General features: G+C 44.8%; 1 protein-coding gene across 1 annotated transcript in view; it reads right to left on the minus strand.

Moving 5' to 3' along the window:
• Positions 1 to 19,997, minus strand: part of SORBS1 (sorbin and SH3 domain containing 1) — a 204,791-nt gene that overhangs the window by 83,753 nt on the left and 101,041 nt on the right. Inside the window, exons 10-15 of the mRNA XM_011999903.1 lie at positions 16,462 to 16,606; positions 12,004 to 12,033; positions 4,877 to 5,049; positions 3,071 to 3,134; positions 847 to 921; positions 454 to 516 (exon numbers count right to left, since the gene is read on the minus strand). Coding sequence (XP_011855293.1) covers positions 454 to 516; positions 847 to 921; positions 3,071 to 3,134; positions 4,877 to 5,049; positions 12,004 to 12,033; positions 16,462 to 16,606 — 550 coding nt within the window. The remainder of the gene's footprint in view (positions 1 to 453; positions 517 to 846; positions 922 to 3,070; positions 3,135 to 4,876; positions 5,050 to 12,003; positions 12,034 to 16,461; positions 16,607 to 19,997) is intronic.

A 19,997-nucleotide genomic window follows, 5' to 3' on the forward strand; every position in this document is an offset into this window, starting at 1 on the left:
GAGGGCCCCAGCAATGAGTTAGTTGCAGGCATGAGAACCGGGTAATTTTCCTGTTGATGGTTGCCGATCTACCTCCTGCCCACCCACTATAATGACTCAGCTTCCCTGAGTCACTGCTCAACCACCAGCATCAGGTGACCACCTCAGGTACAAAGCCGTGGGTAGTTGGGTAAAGGCAGCTTTTACCAGAGCCCCACATGTTCAAAGCATTATAACTAAGCTAACACTGGCTACCCTGTTAATCATGTAAACCCTAAGGGAATAGGACTAAAATACCATCTGGATAGACACCGGTGATACAGTCAGCAAGGAGTGAGACAACACCACAAAACACAAGGTTAGAGGGAAGCAAATGACTGAGAAGCAGCCCTTAGCCACCAGAAAAAACCCCAAGGTAAAAAAGAAAGTAGCAGCACCAGTACAAAGAGAGGCACACAATTTTCCTTTAATTACCTTCAGACTTAGGACTAGGAGTAGATGCAGGAAACTGGTAGGTGGGAGTGTAAGGATTGTCCTCTGTAGCAGAGAAAAGCAGTGGATTTTGAAACTATCCACCAGGAAGTAGAGGAAGTGACAAATCCCAATCGACTCTTTTGAATGACTGATTACCTAATATTTTAGTGTTATTAAAGCACACGGGCATCACACTTAAAAACAGATTAATGAATTAGGAAGGATTTAGTTATTTTCACATAGCACATCATGCAAATGAGTGAAATAAAATTTTCACCAGCCAAAAACGACTATGAAAACAAAATCTAAAAGCCCAAATCTTATGCCTACAATGGAACTATAAGAATTAATTTAAAGCTCGGACAACAGATATGCTGTCTAAGTTTATGGTACCTTCAGAAGTTTGCTGGATTTCAGGAAGTTCAGGGAATTTGTACGTAGGGAAATAAGGGTTTTCTTCAGGAGTGTCTAGGCAGAGGAGCAGGTTTGGGAGAGAGAATAGAGGAAGATACAAATGGAGAGAATAAACGAGTAGGAATCCACATACAAGTTAGGCTCCTTGAATTCTGGAACATACTAAGCTTCACTAGTGATATGAAAGAAATTCAAACTGCTTTTAAAAATCCAGTCCTTTTGCCTGAATTACCGAGACACATCGAAAGAGACAATACCATTACTCTTCTTGGACAAAGAATTCCCATGAACAGGCTCCAATGGGCAAGAAACATTTAACATAAAGCTTCAGGTTCTTACTTTTGATAGGCAAGAAATACTAAGTATGATAATAAATAGTATGTAATAAACAAGCTATCCTAAAATGTTTTTTTAAATCAAAGCTTGTGTTGTGGACATTCAGCAAACAAGTAGATCATTAATTTTTCAAATACCTCTGCCTACCATTAAGGCACGTAGTTTTGTTTAGCACCTACAATTTAGATTAAGAACTATAACATGAGAAGACCAAAGCTGCCTGTGGGGCAAAATTACATATTTTGCACATTTACATGCATTCATGTCTCTGCAATTAGGCTTCCAAAGCAGGGTCTAAAGGTGATAGAGTCACAGATTGCAAGAGGAAATGGGCAGTGACTTCAGGAAGTGATGAGTGGAGATGACCCCATCTGATCACAGAAATCCAAGCATTTAGTTTCACCACTGTGACCATGCTCATCCATCCAACCACAGTGGATTTACTCTTGACTTGGAAGTGCTAAATGCCTCAATACTTGGAGCACTTCGATATTGAGAAATAGTTTGAACACGGGCACACCCAGGTTCACTTTGAACCCAGAGGGAGTTAATTAACAGTGATGTTAGCTGGCATCTGCAGCTCATCAGACAGACTGGGCTTAGGTGGGAACACTGACCAGAACACTTTCTCTTTGCCTTCATGTGTCATCCATGCCAGGCAGCCAGACTGGATTTGGGTAAGGGGAAGGGCAGGATGCTCTGCCCGTGGGAGGAGTGGTACCCTACCCATGGTGCAGGTACATCCTGCCTATCAGCTGACTGGCGGCACAGGCAGCGATGGGAGCTGGTAGGGTCACGTCCTGCCCAAGCACTGGCCTGCAATTCTCCATGCTGGGTCACCTGCTGATAGCCCAGCTGGCATCTGATTTGGAAGCGCTGCTCTTTCAGCTTGAGCGGGCTCTGGTGTGTCAGCTCCTGACTGACTCTCAGGGCTACCTGCCAAAGGCTGGCTCTCAGCTAGGGAAGATTGTTGTTCATATTAGCACAGCCTGAGAGGCGTACTATAAATTCTACCTCATAAGGCCAAATGTGTTCTCCTTTAGACCCTATGACATCCTCTGGAGGAAGGGAAGCAGAACAAACACAGAAAGGTACATGATTGGTCCAAGGTTACCTGAGTGCTTGGGGGACTCAATCCAGGGGAGAACTTTTTTTTTTTTTTTTTTGAGACAGTTTCACTCTTGTTGCCTAGGCTGGAGTGCAATGGCGCGATCTTGGCTCACCGCAACCTCCGCCTCCTGGGTTCAAGTGATTCTCCTGCCCCAGTCTCCAAGTAACTGGGATTACAGGCCTGCGCCACCACGCCTGCCTAATTTTGTATTTTTAGTAGAGATAGGGTTTCTCCATGTTGGTCAGACTGGTCTTGAACTCCCAACCTCAGGTGATCCACCCGCCTCAGCCTCCCAAAGTGCTGGGATTACAGGCTTGAGCCACTGCGCCCGGCCAGAGAACAGTGTTCTTAATTCCCAGTTTGGTGCATTCTCAACTCACTCCGCCCACAAGGCAGTCATGGGCTGACATAGGGAGATATACCTAAAGCTGGAAGCAGGTGGGAGATGGGAGCTGCTCACATCCCAGGCGGACAGATGCTGGAGCACAGGCACAGTGCTGGGCTCAGTCTGCTGCACTCCACATCTGGGAGGGAGGATTTGAGAGCAGATCTCAAATTCCAACTCTGAGGCAGGCACACAAATGCTTCCTCCCTCCTATGCTCTGAAGGTGCATGGCTGGGCTCAGGCAGACCAGTACCTAATGAGGTCCAACTGCAGGACCCAGTCTTCTGGCATCCTAGCAAAGTGAGTTCAGGCCCACAAAACAGTGTATTGGCACATGGCACAGCACAGCTTCTACAAATGAAAATCAGTACCTCTGTTTAGTTTGTGGATCTGTTTAAACATAGTCTTGTACCAGTCTTTTGATCTCTCAGTGTTCTGTAGAAAAATAAAGGCAAAGAGAAAAATTAAATGAGTATCTTGACACATTTCAGACCTCCTATGATTTCAAAATCAAATTGGAAAGTAATGATATCTGAATTCAAAACTCAGCCACATTCATCTTTTTTAAAAAGGCAAAACTTTTTAGAAAGAGAAAACCAAGCATCCCAAACCTCAGTCTACAGAGTAATATTTGGCTGAAAGGATACAGAGTGTGAAAACAGTGGATGAGGATATCCATTTAAAATTTTTAAATTTTTAAAATTTCATTTTTAGAGAGAATCCCTCTGTATATAGACTGTGCTAAACTGAAGGAAAGTCTCCTAGAAATATAAGAGACAAAGGATATTTGCTCATCATGCTGTGCCCCCACCCATTCTAGATTATTCAGTAGCAATGTATCCGAGTCACCTTGCATAGGGCCAGATTTAGAATGCATACATTAAAACATAACTCATTACAGCATCCACTGCCAGAGTTTTCACCCTAACCACAAAGTTGGAATGGCTGGGTTTTTTTTTTTTTTTTTTTTTTTAAGATAAAAATAAAACAAGGAAGGTGACAGACAGGTGGCTAGATATTTTCACTCCCACTTTACAGAAGAGAAAATGAGATACAGAATGACAAAGCAAACTGCCCAAAGTCACAGAACTGATGAGAAGGTGAGTGGAAGGGCCATCCAACACGATGGTTAGGGGGTAAGGGTTTGGGAGTCAGACAGACCATTCTGTCACCCACAAGCTGTGCAATCTTGGATGAGTAACAAATCCCTCTGAGTCCCTGTTTCCTCATCTATAAGATGGAAATGATATTAGTATCCATTATTCACTCGGGTGAGTGATGCTTAAATGAGATAATGTACTCAGCAAATGGTAGCTGCGATTTCTCTTAGGAATAACTCTCCTTCTATATTACTGCTTAGGACCAGAGAAGAGTTATTTTGAGGCTTAGCCCACTGTGGTTTCTATTGGCCTCCTCCAAAAGAACACATTTGTTAAATGGAATTCACAGTGGAACATATTGCAGGCAATGGTCTGATAGACACACGGAAAAGAACGGAATTCACCCGAATCCAGTTCCAAAAGTTGCCCAGCTTTAGGTTAAATGTTTCTTGCCCATCGGAGCCTGTTCCCTGGAATTCCTTAGGGCCCGCAGGACCGGCAGGCCTGTGTTACTGGGGAGAGCTGGGTCAGAGATGCCACGAGACCTGCTCTGTCCTGGAGGCTTGGCTGGTGGAATCCATTCTGCGGTTCCCTTAGTGTTCCCTACTCACTAGGGATGACACGTGATCTCCCATCCAGGGAGATCTTCTTCCTGAACCTGTCAATAGGGACCTTGGGCCTCCCACTCTCCCCAGGATTGTCTAACCCTAGACCAGGAATTTCTCAACATGCATCACACAAAACAATAATGAAGGAAGACTGCCCATAACATTGTCCCTAGAACACTCAGATACTCAAAGCCTCTGAAAAGTTCTATAGCAGAGAAATCTCTCTGACTTGGTCCCACTCAGCTTTTCCTCACAGTTACTTGACCACGAAATGCTTTATTCGTAGGACTTATAACATCCAACACCCACTTTGGGAAAAGCTGTTGTACACCAAGTCTGGAGCACAGCTCCTGGGGGCTCTGGCACTCATGGGGCTTATAGAGATGATGGTGTGATGGGGTTCACATGTACTCAGGGTGTACACTTGTCACAGCTTAAGATGAAGCCTAAGAAGGACCTCTAAGTGTACCCGGAGTGGGATGCCCACTTCATCCATGGAAACATCGCTTAGGTCCTGAGCGCTCTTCACCACCCGCCTACTGTCATCCTTTGCTCTTTTTTCAGCAGCCCTGCCAGGTGAGGTGGGTTTTTCCTGGGTTGGTGCTGAGTCCTGCTCTCCCACTCTTCTTTCTGAGACAGGATCTGGAAATGAAAAGCAATTGTTAGCTGAAGCTCTTTTGGTAGCGGCAAAGCAAAACACTCCTGAACAGGCTAGCTGGGGGGAAGTGTATCTGCTAATTCTCAACTGGAATTAGTTCTGCTTAGAGCAGGGGTCAGCAAACTTTGGCCCATGGGCTGGTTTTACTGGAACATAACCATGCCGATTCCCTTACATATTATTTATGGATGCTTTTGCACTACTATGGCTGAGCTGAGTAGCTGTGACAGAAACCATATGGCCTGCAAAGTCTAAAATATTTATTATCTGGTCCTTAAAAAAAAAAAAAAAAGGCTTGCCAACAGTGTGATCAGAGCTTTGCAGAGAGGTATGCACGTCGTGCTCTGGTCAACTGAGTAGTTCTGACTGTTCTAGAAATTCAGGAACAGGTAGAACCACAGGAGGGGGCTAAACATTACTTGAAAGTTTTTGATTCCTCTTGAGGAAGTCACTTAACTTTTCTGTGCCTCAGTTTTCCCATCCAAAAACAGGGATAGTACTTCTATTGGCAAACTCACAGCAATGTGGTGAGAGGAGTTATCAGGGTAACTTATGCCAAAGTGTTCAGGAAGCTGTACATTTCTAAGTGTATATTATAGATTATTTTTGTTCAAGATTGGAAGTTATAGAGCACTAACAAAGATACCAGATATGATCTACAGATTATAAAATTACTTAATAGAATCTGGCTTCCAAGCTATGACATTTATTTATTGGGCAGACATTGTGCTCTGCCTTGTGGACATGAAGATGAGCATTCCAGAATCTTGGCCTCAGGGAGCTTACAGTCTAGTGGGCAGAAAACCAAGTGAGCCAGCAATGAGAATGCAAGGGTGACAAGGCCTGACTCTCAGAAGAGAAGCCAACCAGACCCACAGGAAATGAAGGGTGCTCCAGAGGAACAGCTTAAATAAATGCTTGAGGGCCTCTGGACTACTGGGCTAACTATGTGCCAAGCAATGCACTAAACTCTTCATAGACAGTCTCTCATTTTATCCTCCCAAAGATCCATGAGGAAGAAACTATTACACCTCTTTTTTTTTTTTTTTTTTTTTAAATAATTAAAGGATCAATACACAGAGAAGTTAAAGTACCCTGCCTGGGGCCACATAACCAGCTCGTGGCCAAGCTGTGATGTGGCCTAATGTCCACCTGACTCTAGCAGTCCTCTCTGAACCACATCCTGTCTTGCCTCCTTCAAAGATAGTACCAACGTTTCAAGTCTGGGAGCCTGGCTTAATTCAAGGAGAAGTTAGAATTGGGTTGGGAAAGGGAGGGAGAAATGGCTGCTTCCATTTGGACCATGGTAACTCTGAGAAGACAGCAAGATACTCAAGTAGGAATGCCCTAGAGACCCCTAGAGGAAATATGGAGGGGCCCAGGTGAGACACCCTGACAGCAGTACAACTTTGGAGGCATCAGCCCAAAAGTGATGGCTGATGCCAGGGAGATGGCAGAGCTCAGCGGGGGACAGACGCAAGGGCAGAGTAAAGCGCTAAAGTCATGCATGGAAGGACACCACAGTTATAGCTGCAAGGCAAAAGAATCCCCAAAGGGATGCAAAGTCATCCGAGGGACAGGAGATGAACCAGGAAAGTACACAAGGTACCAGTGAACCAGGAAAGACAGAACTCCAAGAAGTGGGTGGTTAAATGTCTCAAAAAAAAAAAAACAAAAAAAACCCCAGAAATTGAAGCAGAGGAGGAGGCGGCATTAGATTAGGCAAGAGAGAAGTCACAGGAACACTCAGAGAGAGCAACTTCAGGAGGGCAGTGGGGGTGGGTGCCAGATTGCAGGGAAAGGGTTGAAGGTATGAGCAGGAAGTTGGGGGAGTGAGTGGGGAGTTCAGCACAGAGGAAGGAGTGTGCTAGATGGTAATTCAAGAGTTCAAAAGATTAGGGGCAAAAAGGTTTAAGCCGGCTGGGTGCCGTGGCTCATGCCTCTCAACACATTGGGAGGCTAAGGCAGGAGGATTCCTTGAACCTAGGAGTTCAAGACCAACCTGGGTAACAGAGCAAGACACCATCACTAAAAAAAATTAAAAAATTAGCCAGGCACATGCCTGTTGTTCCAGCTCTTGGGAGGCTGAGTTGGGAGGATCTCCTGAGCCTGGGAGTTCGAAGCTGCAGTAAGCCATGATCATGCCACCACACTCCAGCCTCAGCAATAAAGCAAGACTCTGTCTCAAAAATAAATAATAATAAAAAAGTTTAGGCCAAGGGAGCCTAAAATCCTATCAGTGAGAGTGAGGCCCATGAGGTAGGGATGAAGGGCATCAAGATGTGCTGTGGCAATTAGTAAGTGCTCAGTTAAAACCTGCTTATTGATTGACTGCGGACAGGTTCTCGTCTTTGAAAAAGGAAAAGGTGCAGACTGCTAACTGGGGGGACTACACTTGGGTGAAAAGGAAGAACATGAGGACACAGGCAAAGTTGTGAGGAAGTCAGATGTCTGTGAGTGGAGGAGACGCTGGAGAAGTGGGGGAAACAATGACTTCAGCATGCTAAGGTTTTACAACTTTCAGTCTCCTCCATGGGGAGACTGCCTACAGCCAAATGATTTCTAAGCTTAGTAAGTGCTTCAGAAAGCCTGATCCCTGGCATTATCATCGTCAATGTCAAACGATGTTAAGACCAGATTGGCTTTATGGAATGAATTCTCATGCTCCCAGAAAATTCCAACGTGAAGCCAAGGATTTGGCAGGAAGCCTGGAAGTGTAGAGGGATTTCAAATCACCCAAGTCTACCCTTAATATGGCTCTGCTGAGCATCTCCTCCCACCTGGAAGGGCCTTCTGTTGAACGTGAGCAGAAAAGAGGCTGAGTTCAAGCTCAGTCTTACATGGTGATTTAAGATCATGGTGAGGATCACAGACATGCCATTCTCAGGGTCAGGGCAGGTGGCTCTAACAACAATCACATTTGAGTGCAAAAATCAGGCTGATAGTTCATGGATTTCTCCTAAAGCTGTCAGAGTCCTTTTGATCTACAAAATTTAGCCCTGAATTGTTTTACTTGAGAAGCTTGTGGTCATGTGACTCATCATTGAGTGGATTTCAATATACAGAGAGTCCCTGAAGAAAAAGTGTCACTTTATATCATGAAAACCCAAAGTGACACTTAACTGTACCATGCAGGTGACAGGATCAGGCGTTGCCATCCGTATTACAATGAGGGCTTGCTGTTTTCTCAGTAGGAAAATGCTGATCCTTCACATGACATCCTGGGGGCATTTCCTTCTAGCCTTTTTTTTTTTTTCTAATTACACAGGGTCCTGTTCTCTTACCCAGGCTGAAGTGCAGTGACATGATCACGGCTCACTGCAGCCTCGACCTCCCTGAGCTCAGGTGATCCTCCCACCTTTGCCTCCCAAGTAGCTGGGACTACAGGTGTGCACCACCACACCTGGCTAGTATTTTGTGTTTTTTTTGTGGAGATGAGGTTTTGCCATATGCCCAGGCTGGTCTCAAACTCCTGGGCTCAAGGAATCTGCCCATCTCTGCCTCCTAACTGCCCGCCTCTGCCTCCAGAAGTGTTGGGATTACACATATGAGTCACTGCACCTGGCCCCAGCTAATTTTTTGTATTTTTTTTTTTTTATAGAGACGGGGTTTCACCATGTTGCCCAGGCTGGTCTCAAACTCCTGAGCTCAGGCAATCTGCCCACCTTGGCCTCCCAAAATGTTGGGATTACAGGTGTGAGGCACTGCAAATCTAGCCTCCTTCTAGTTTTATACTGTGCTTTAAAAGGGAAGGTTCTGGGCCACTAAATAAATGACAATACTGACAACCTCAGAAGGGGTCTCCGTTTGTAGGAGGTGGGATAGCCTCCCTTCTCTTCACACTGAGAGCTGATGACTGAAGATTATAGCAATGTTCACACTTCTCTGCAGAAGAATCATGGCCTCTCTACACCCTACGCTAGCCTCTCTCTCCTAGCCCTTATCTTATTATCCCATCTGTCTCCCCAAGGGGACCGAGAGGTACCTGAGAACACCATGTAGGCTTCATACCCAGATGACTCTCCGTGAACATCAAGCCCCATGGAGGCTCAACAAAAATCTGCTACAGAGAGAGAGGCTGGCAGCCCTGGAGTCCCATCCCCACAGGTGATGGCTAAGACTTACTTGCTCTAAGAGACTAGAGAGTGCCAACCCAGCCAGCCCTCTCTCTTTCAGGAGCTCCTGAACACAGCAGTACTACTTCTTTTAAAGCATAAACTAATGTTTAGTGAGCACCTACTTTAGGCCCCACTCTTTCAAACATCATCAGTGGATCTGTCCCAAAACTCAGGGAAAGCGATGGCATCAGGCTTGTTTTAGAGCCAAGGAATAAGCCTGAGCTACCAGCACAGTGGAGCCACCCTGGCTTTTTTTTGTTTGTTTTGAGACAGAGTCTCACTCTGTCACCAGGCAGGGGTGCAGTGGCGCGATATCAGCTCAATGCAACCTCTGCCTCCCGGGTTCAAGCAATTCTCCTGCCTCAGCCTCCTGAGTAGCTGGGACTACAGGTGCACACCACCACACCCGGCTAATTTTTGTATTTTTAGTAGAGACGGGTTTTCACCATGTTGGCCAGGATGGTGTCCATCTCTTGACCTCATGATCCACCCGCCTCAGCCTCCCTAAGTGCTGGGATTACAGGCGTGAGCCACTGTGTCCGGCCCACCCTCGCATTTTTACTGTCTTTTCTCAGTGCACAAAACATCCTCCCACTTCCTATCACAATAACACCTCCTCCAGGCTGAGCAAAGGATTACCACCCTTGTTTCCCATATGAGGAAACTGGCTTAGAGGGATGAAGTCACTCACACAGAAACATAGCTCCAAGAAGAAGGAGCTAGGACCAAACTCTGTATCTCCCAATGTGTGGCTGGAGGCCTTTTCCAGCTATTCTACCCTTCTTTCAAATTCCCACCAACAGAAAGGAGCCCACAGGAGCCATCTTTTTTTTTTTTTTTTTTTTTTTTTTCAGAGCCACCACTCTTAGCACCTTGGCTGGGACCAAGGAATGAAGTGGGCTGGAGAGTGGCAGCTGAAGGAGGGGCAGCCAAGGACACCTTGAGGTCAACCACAGACTGTCTTGGTCTCACAGCCAAGTCCTGACAAGGCTGCGAGGTGTGAGAACCCCATGTCCTCCCCATCCAGGCTGGTCACCAATCACAGAACAGCAGTGGCATGAAGTTGCACAGAAATCATGTAGCAGCTGTTCAGAAAACAGTAGCTCTTGTTATCTACCAATCAGGGATTCTTAACCCTGAAGTTCATGAGTGTGTGCAAATCCATAGAAATCATGTGCACATGTTTACACGTGTGTGGCTTTTTTTTTTTTTTTTTTTTTTTGAGAATCAATCTATTGCCTTCAATAGTTTCTCTCAAAGAGTCCATTAACAAAGAAAAATTACACCACACTATTAGCAGCTCAAGGGCAGCACAGTTCCCTGATGTAGCCTCAGACTCTGCGGCAGTGCAGGATACAAAGGAGGCCCTGAATACAAGGGTAAGTGAACCCACAGAGCGCCGCCTGGTAACAGCAACGCACACCTATTAAGCCACGCATCTATTAAGCAGCAGCTCAGGGCTGAGCTGTTAATGAGCAGAATCTCATTTGATCGTCATACAACCTGGAAGGCACTGCTGCTTTCCTCACTTGACAGTAAGAAAATGAAAGCCCAGAGACATTAGATAACCTGCATGAGGCAGCACCAGACCCAGGATTCAAAGCAGAATGGCTACAGGAAGCCACAAGGAAATAGCTATACATTCCCCTTCCTGGGTTCCTTCCCCGCTCTGACATGGTCCCAATCCTCCACACTTTATCAAGGGTGAGCTAATTATATTTGTATATGTCTGATTATATTTGCAGTCACTCCCCACCGTCGACTCTTGCCACCTGCCACACTCAAGTGTGGTCAGCACAGAGGGCAGCACTGGCATCACCAGGGAGCTGGGCAGAAATGCACATTCTCTTGGCCAGCCACAGTAGCTGGTGTCTGTAATCCCAGAACTTTAGGAGGCTGAGGGGGGAGGATTGCTTAAGGTCAGGATTTGAGACCAGCCTTGGCAACATAGTGAGACTCCAGCTCTACTAAAAAAAAAAAAAACTTTTAAAAAACTAGCTTGGCATGGTGGAGCACACCTGTAGTCCCAGCTACTCAGGAGGCTGAGGGAGGAGGATCACACGAGCCCAGGAGTTCAAGACTGCAGTAAGCTATGACTATGCCACTGCACTCCAGCCTGGGTGACAGAGCAAGACCCTGTACCCACAAAAAAAAAAAAAAAAAAAAAGAAAAGGAAAGGAAAGAAAAAGAAATGCAAATTCTTACCCATATCCATTAAATCCAGATCTCTAGGGGGATGGCCCAGGAATCTGAGTTTTGACAAGCTCTCCAGGAATTTCTGTATGCCAGCTCAAGCTCAAGAAGCAGTTTTCTCACACTGTCTTCTGGGCACTGCTGGTCTAAAGGTTCTCACCTGGACCCACCACCCCATGGGCATCTACTGGCATTTGGGCTTGGCACCCAAAAAGGAGAGAACTTGCCCACATCTCCTAACCCCTGACTCCTCACATCCCAGAAGGGAGATAGAAGCAGCAGAAAGATGACCTCTTCAGAGAGGCCTGCCATGAACACTGCATCTAAAGCTGGACTCCTGGTTCTTTTCAACCCAGAACATCCTGTTCTTACCCATCAAGGCTCTTATCACAGTTCCATGGGACATGTTTATTAGTGTGGCTCACTGGTCTGGTCTGTCCACCACCCTGCAAGCTCCAGGGAGGCAGGAACTATGCCAATTTTCATCATCTTGGTAGTCCGTCAATAAAGAGTCTCCCAAGACATCAGAGGATCTCAGAAGATATTGCTGATTGAACATCGGGCGGTGACCGGAAGACGATTTCAACAGGAATGGGGTTAACACATAAATAAATATTTCTCACCTACCTGAAAGGCTACTGAGTCGTTTTTGCTGTTCTGTGATAAAAGAACACACAGTATAAGTAAGATTTATACAGCACATAGTAAGACCAAGAAGCCCTGGCATAACTCGTTAGGATCTCAACCCTGAGTCCTCACTGTCCTCTGGACTTAGGCGGTACAATGTGCATGCAGTCGGCTGACTGCTGGGATATTAGTGTGGCTCCCATTATGCCAGTGTGGTGTCTCCCAGCCCGCCCCGCTTCCAGATCTGCACCAGGATTCAGGGGACTGCCACAATTTTCTAGTTGTTTACATATTTCAAGAGGATTCCATAATAGAAGGGAATCCACCCAACCCTCCAACTTCAAGTGGCAAGACTTATATGACCCCAGTCTTCGTACCTTTTGAGGGAAATGTAATTATAAACACAACCATGGCAGTGACTGTCTCCTGAGAGCTTGCTAAATGCCAGACGCTGTTTTAGGGCTTTTACAAATAACACTTGTAAACTTTGCAACAACTCTAGTAGTTGGGTACGATTATTCTTTCCCATTGTACAGAGGAGGAAACGAAGGCCTAGCCTTAGTCACAATAGTAATCTGGCTTGTCCAGAGTATAAAAGAAGTCCTTAAAAAATCAGCAATGGCCAAGAAACTTCAGATGAGGGGCACAAATCGCCCAAGAGAACACTGAAAATCAGTTGGATCTAGAACCTGGGTCCCTGACTCCTAGTCCACAGTTCATTCCAATTCTAGTCATCAAGACCTTGCTGGTCCTTGGCATTGAAGGGCTATTGGTTTCTCGCCATCCTGGGCACTCGCATGGAAGGTAAGCCACTATCTCCTTTGTGGAGTCCTATGTGTACGTGCTATGAGATGACGGCACAAAAATGACCTTTACCTTCCACAGCTGCTAAATATAAAGCAGCCACATAGATAAAAATAGAACGCTTGCCAACCCGCGGGTACTGTCATCATTCCCCTTGGCTACATTCCCACCCTCCTGCTACAATCAGTGTGAACCAGAAGTAAACAGCGGACAGCCCAGGAGCTCACAGCCTGGGAAGCAGTGCCTGGCCACCTCTGCCATGTGGATGAGGTTCGTACTGGCTGAATATGCAGAAGCCCAGTGCAGCTCTGGCCTCAGCTCTGCCAGCAACTTTCAGATGACAATGGCCAATCCACTAAATCTCTCGGCCTCACTTTCCTTGTGTTATGTCAAAGGGCCCTATTGGTACTAAGGGGACCTATGGTTCCCACACACTATTCTGAAGGCTGCTGAGCTCCAGCTGGCAGAAGTGAATGTACTCCACTTAAAAGACCATGTTGCCAACACAGTGAAACCCCATTTCTACTAAAAAATACAAAAATTAGCCAGGCGTGGTGGCACACACCTGTAATCCCAGCTACTCCAGAGGCTGAGGCACAAGAATTACTTGAATCTGGGAGGCAGAGGTTGCAGTGAGCCAAGGTCGTGCCACTGAACTCCAGCCTGGGTGACAGAGAAAGACCTTGTCTCAAAAAAAAAAAAAAATGAATGAATGAAAAAGACCATGTTGGCGAGGCACGGTGGCTCATGCCTGTAATCCCAGCAATTTGGGAGGCTGAGGCAGGCAGATCCCTTGAGCCCAGGGGTTCAGGACTGGCCTAGGCAACACGGTAAAACCCCGTCTCTACAAAAAATATTTAAAAATTAGCCAGGTGTGGTGGTACACGCCTGTGGTCCCAGCTACTGGCATCGAGAGGCTGATATGGGAGAATCACCTGAACCTGGGAGGTTGAGGATGCAGTGAGCCATGACTGCACCACTGCACTCTAGCCTCAACAACAGAGTGAGACCTTGTCTCAAAAAAAAAAAAAAAAAAAAAGACTACATTGTCTCCAGTTTTGAGGTGTGAAATGGCCTTTCTTTCATAGGATGACATGCAACACAGAAAACAGCAGCCACTTTCTACTGGTGTTATTTTAAAGCATTAGAACGAAAAGCCCTAGGGTGATCCCTAGACTGCTTCATGTATCCATAAGTCTGGGAACCTCTGAGCTCTAGTTCTCAAAGTGGTTTGTGGGCCGGTGGCACTGGCTTGCCCAGCAAGCTCGCTGAAAACCACCCCAAACCTCTTGAGGTTGAACCTGCAGGTTAACAAGACTCTCAGGATCCGATGCACAGAGACGGAGAAGCCCTAAGCAAGGGGACCCACGCACCTCTTTTCATCCTGACAGCTTTCCGATTCAAAGCCTCCCTCCCAGACAGATGGTAAGTGACTCGCCTTCAAACCCATGTGGTGTGAAACCTCAGGAAAGAGGGGGAAAGGGCTGTGTTGTTCACAACCATCAGCGCCAGGCCAGAGGCTCAGTGCCCCTGTTTCCAGCAGGGGGAAGCTGGCCGGGAGAGACAGGATGATTGCCACACTATGCCCTGGGACAGTCTAGGCAAAAAAAAAAGGGCAGGGAGGGAGGCATTTTTTAGGATGACAAAACTAGAATCCCAGAAGTGGAGTAAAGTTATTCCCTCAGGAGTCTCTGCAATAGTTAAGAAATTATTTTTATGGGGACTGTTTATGAAGCAAAGCAGAGCTGCCAGGTTAGGCAAATTCCAAAGCAATGCCAAAAACACTTGACCTAAACCCCATTTATGATTAGTAATACAAGGCTGGGCCAGTGAGGCTCTCCTATTCTTCTCGACTCTTCCTGCCCTACCTGCTTAGTGAACATATGGTTTTGCTCTTTATGGAAATCTATCATTTAATTCCAAAAAATGAATGCCATTACTTGTATCCTTTTCTGAAGGATGTGTGTCTCAGGCTGCACAATTCAGATTTTTAAACCCAAGGGCAGGACTTGGACAAAAGAGAAAGGCAAGAACCAAAGGCATTTGGGTAAATAAAAGGTATCCATCTATTCAAGGAAGAAACAAAAAGGAACTACAGGCATTTCTGTGCCCAAAGATGTCTCACTAGGTGTCATCAGAGGGGAAGCAGCTGACATTACACTTGGCATTTCCCAAAAACCAAGTTGCCTTGAGAATAAATCCCATTTTTAAAGAAACTGCCTGTCCTTCTGGGAACTAACTTAATTCTGTTTGACTGAATTTTTTTTTTTTTTAATATGAGTCACAAGGAAGTTCAGAGAAACAAAATTTCACTTTGTCCCGCATTACAGACACTTTCTGGGCAAGGAGAGCCACTGCCAGTAAGGGGCATGGCACCGCTGAAGCAGAATGGGCTCCTGCATGGTTCCGTGTGGGAGCTGGGACCCTTTTTTTCTTTTCAAGAACCCAAATTCATGCGTGAAAATTAATGCAGGAGCCATACATAGTGAAAAAAATAACAAAACTACTAAAACAACCTTAAGATTTTAGTGGAAAGATCTGAAGTGAAAGAAAATGTTTTATTCATCTGCTTTTCAAGTTAGAAGCAGGAAACAGAAAAACTCTATTTAGTATGGAAAACAATTAAAAATAGACTCCAGTCCCATTCTCATTCAAATTAATGCAGAGAGGAAGGAGGAGGGGGGAGGAGTGGAGGAAAACTATGAAGTCAGAGAGCACAGTGTCAAAAGGAAGATGTGAGCTCTGAACAAAATAATTAAACCTCCACTGTTATCAGAAATTCAGACAAACGAGCCCTTTCTACGTGAGGAAACAGCTTGAAAACCTTACGTTTCATGCTGCAAAGGACTTTTGTAAAGAGAAAATTTATTCCTGTATGGAATTCCAAAAAGGAAAGCTTGGGATTTAGAATCATCGTCTGGAATTTTAAAGCAGAAGAGTCAATATATACCCAAAGAACTTCCACTTCACCCCACCTCAAAGCTTCTCTGCTTTTCAGAGAAGCGGAAAAACCAACCGGAAGCAGTCAGACACTACAGAAAACAAACGCGAAAACTCTAAGCAGGGCTGCCTAGAGCCACATAGTACAGAGACAAACAGCTGGCAAGAATGAAGGCCAGTGAGTCGTCAAGAAAAATTCAATAGTCTCTGTTTTCAAGGCACAAAAACATGTTTTACATTCCACAAAATTTTCTACACAATATGTTTTCTTTTCTAAATTTGATACTAAAAATTCTGCTCTCTCTACATTTCATGTCAAAAAACGAAATCATTTAAGATACTACTTAAAAGAGGTATTATTGTACCTAGATTTTCGAAGCTAAATCTCTATTACCATCAAGAGACCAGACTTTTTCCTTTCTTCTTTTTTTGGTGTTACGATTTGAAGAAGACAACCATGAACACCCAAGGAGTGGAACGAACCCAGCTTACTTATTCAGACCCCTGACATCACCTCAAATCAGGGGCCTCTGTCTGTCTGCTGGGGTTTATTTTAGGGGCCACGAGAGTGAGTAAACGGGGGCAAATGACCTTGGGAAACAATGGGATTTGTGAACATTTCTGTGAAATAACAGAATTTTTGACCCAGACACATGTCATGGAAGAGCTATGTTGATTCCAGTGGGCTGGGAGTGGGGCACAAGCCTCTCTTACCTCGATTGTGCTGCAAGAGCACAATAGTCGGATTGACAATCGTGGTGGAGGGATAGGCGGACGAAGGCTTGCTAACTGGTGGAAAGGCTTGGGAATCAGTTCCAATAAGGGAAGAAGAAACTTCGTTTAGTAGAGGACTGGAATCCTGAAACGAACAAACAAACAATGTAACTAACTGTAAATATAAAAAGCTAGTGTTAATGTTTTTTAAAAAGAAGAAATTTAAAGCTTTACAATGATTTTAATTATAAAAAGAAATGCAATCAATGAGATATATCATATCATTAATTCCAGTTAGAAGGTTCAGTTGGAATGCTTATTCTCTTTGTTGGTATTAGTATGGGGCGGAGGAGAGAGGGAAGGTGAATGTTACTGCAAGTCTCAGCAACATCATTCATTAGGTCCACCTGCTAACAGTTGTGGGTCAATCCGGTTACTGAAAAAACAAATTCAAATCCAAGTAGAATAACATGCAAAAACCATGCAATTCCAAATGCGATCCAAGAACAAGAGCTGGTTTAATTGGGAAAAATCAGGGAAGTTTAGTACTCTGTACAGAGAAATGTAAGACAATGTGAGGACAAGACATCAAGTAAGAACAGGGAGGAGTTGAGCAACAGTTTTTTCAGAAAGCTACCCTTAGCATCAGCATCACTGAGCAATTTTACTGATGTTTGCTTCTGAGATTTGGATATTATCCTATCCTACTGTGACATTTTTTCACTCTCATATTAAAGTGACAAAGATCCCTAAGACTTGTGAGAATCCTGACTTTAAAAACCTGAGGTCTCTGCCAGAAATACCAATAAAATTATTAATACTAAAATTATCAGCTGCATATTGGGGATAATGCCAGTCTTTTAAAACAAAATAAGACCCCAAAAGGCACTAGGGATATTTAGATAGTTTCCTTCATGATATTTATACATTTCTATTTTTGAGTTTATAACCCATAAATTGAGGATGCTTTTCTTAAAGGGCTTTAAGAACAAGATTTTGATAGTTACTTTTAAAGCAATAATTATCTGGAAGCAATAATCAGAGATCAACTCCTGTGAACGTACCCACAGGATGAGGGCCACCCCCTCATTCACACCTAGCTCAATGCCCTGCAGATAGCAGGTGCTAGTAAATGCCACGTGAATGACAGGCGGCATCTTTCAGAAATGGTGTGTCTGAGCAAATGTTTGTAGCAAGAAAACAAACGCTTACCAAAAGAGGATATAGGCATCAGCACCCAGGACAGCTCCTGACACACAGTAGGAACTTCACAACACTGCCTAGGTCAGTCTATGTCTTCTGATAGTCTGCTAAACAGCCGCCACTATTTAGTTCTGAGGGGCAGCTCAATTTCATAAATAAAACCTTTTCTCAAGACTTGAGAAGCACAGTATGATTTTATACAAAAGTGCCTCACCTTGATTCCTCCATTTAGAAAGTGGAAAATAATTACACTTTTCCTAATTTATCTCCAAAGTGATATAATTATGATAAATGACATATCATTAAAAACTGCCTGAATGCATCCAAGAAACACAAAATATCAGGCATACAGCTCTTTAAAGTATAAATGCCTAATGTGATGTTTGGGTGGATCATATGAGCATTAAGCTCTTTACAAATTTTACTTTGTGTCTTATTTCTGGAACATCACAAAAACAGCTATTGACTAAAATAACTCAAATCAATTAACATGACTTTTATTCTTCCTTCTTTCTCTCAACTAGCTACAGATGGAGCAGGCATCAGCTCACAGCTCAGACACCATCCACAGGGGTTCCTCCTCTGTCAAGAGGAATCCAAGGAGTTTCCTTTTTCACCTCTGTTTCCCAGGGCCAAACCCGAAGCTATCAGGCCAACTGAGGTCCTTCCGGGAGCTCTACAACAGGCTGATTAGTCAGGTTTGAGACATCGAGGACACTGTCCCAACTAATCTGTCCTGGTACACCTAAAACCAACTTGATATGAAAACCCTAGGTCTACACAAATGATAAATTATAGGATACACAATTAAACTACTCACAACGGTCTATGAAGACACTAAACATAAGACTGACTTTACCCTACTCCAGACAAACATAATCCATGTCAAAGGGAAGATGCCTGCAGTCCCCAAAACAAGAGTGGCTTCTAAATTCTAAGTTCGGCTGAAGGTAGAGGGGAATAGATCAGGGAACAATCTAGTATTTTTCTCCAATGGGGCTGAGCTGCAAAATTCAAAGCTAGAAGGATATCCAAGCCCATGGGCCACACTGGGCCTGGTGCTGACCTAACTACATTGCACAGCACTAGAGATTTCAGAACAGGCCGCAGCTCAGGACCTAACAGTTCCCAGCTTTGATGTGCTTGATGCCTCATTATAATTTATCTAATAAGCCAAATAAAAAGTTTCCTTCCTGCTTTCTGCATGACTGGCTTCAGCTTAACAAGCCATTTGGAACAGTTTTGCAGGCATACATCTTTACACGAAGGGATGTCAGTAAATGCTTAGTTCCATCAGCCAATTAATTGCATGAGCCACTAGATGACTGTATCTCAAAGTGTAGTGTGTGGACCCCAGCATCTGAAAGCTCTGAGGACTTGCTCCCAAGAGATTCCCAGGCTCTTCTCCAGACCCACTCAGTCAGAAATTCTAGGAGTATAACCTGCGGGTGACGATTTAAACAAGCTTCCCTGACCCTCAGATGATCCCATGTACCCAAAGCTTGAGAAGTGACCTCCTTCTCCAAAAATTCCTTTGGAACAAGGCCCTGACTCATGGTTGTGCGCCGGGTACTTAGCAGAATGCCTAGACCATGGTAGAAACTCAATGATGAATTGTTAACTAACCAGTTACTTGCTTTTGAGTGACCCTGGCCCTCATTTGCCAGGGCAAGTCCTCAGCAACATAGCTAACATTCACTAGGCACCTTCTCTATGTCAAGCCCCATAAGAGGAACTTTTACTACTCGGTCCCACTGAACCCACAGCCCTGTGAGTAGACTCACGTATCCCCATATTACAACTCGCACTGAAGTTCTCAGATTCTCTCAATTCCCAGGACTCCTAAGGAAAAAGGAGACCCAAGCACTTTGACTCAGCTTTTACTCTAAAGCAGTAGGGCTTTCCCGGCTGTGGTGGGAACTCATTCCCTCACCCGCAGGATGGGATGGGACCTGAGGCATCAGGGCCCTTTGACTTCCTGGGGCCACTGGTGCACTGTTTTGCCACAAAGGCTCCTGGGGCCTCCTCCTCAGGGGCCCTAGCAATTGCCTGCCTTTTGAGGTAAAAGTCCTAACATTATACAGGGCTTTCAGACCCACTTGCTCACTTAAACCCAACTCTCTCACTAAAAAAAAAAAAAAAAAAAATCCTAGTCTCTGTCATTTCTGCATAGTACAGAGAGTTTATTTGTTTATTTACTCACTAGGTCAACATAAGAATCTCTTCCTCCCGAGATCTCCCCACTCCCTGGCAAGTAGCACCCACCACACCTACCGTTGCTTTTCCCCATAATTCTTCAGCTTTCCTCAGCTCTCTACATGACCTCCCCCACC

Source organism: Mandrillus leucophaeus, unplaced genomic scaffold, assembly GCF_000951045.1.
Source record: "Mandrillus leucophaeus isolate KB7577 unplaced genomic scaffold, Mleu.le_1.0 Scaffold117, whole genome shotgun sequence".
NCBI lineage: Eukaryota > Metazoa > Chordata > Mammalia > Primates > Cercopithecidae > Mandrillus > Mandrillus leucophaeus.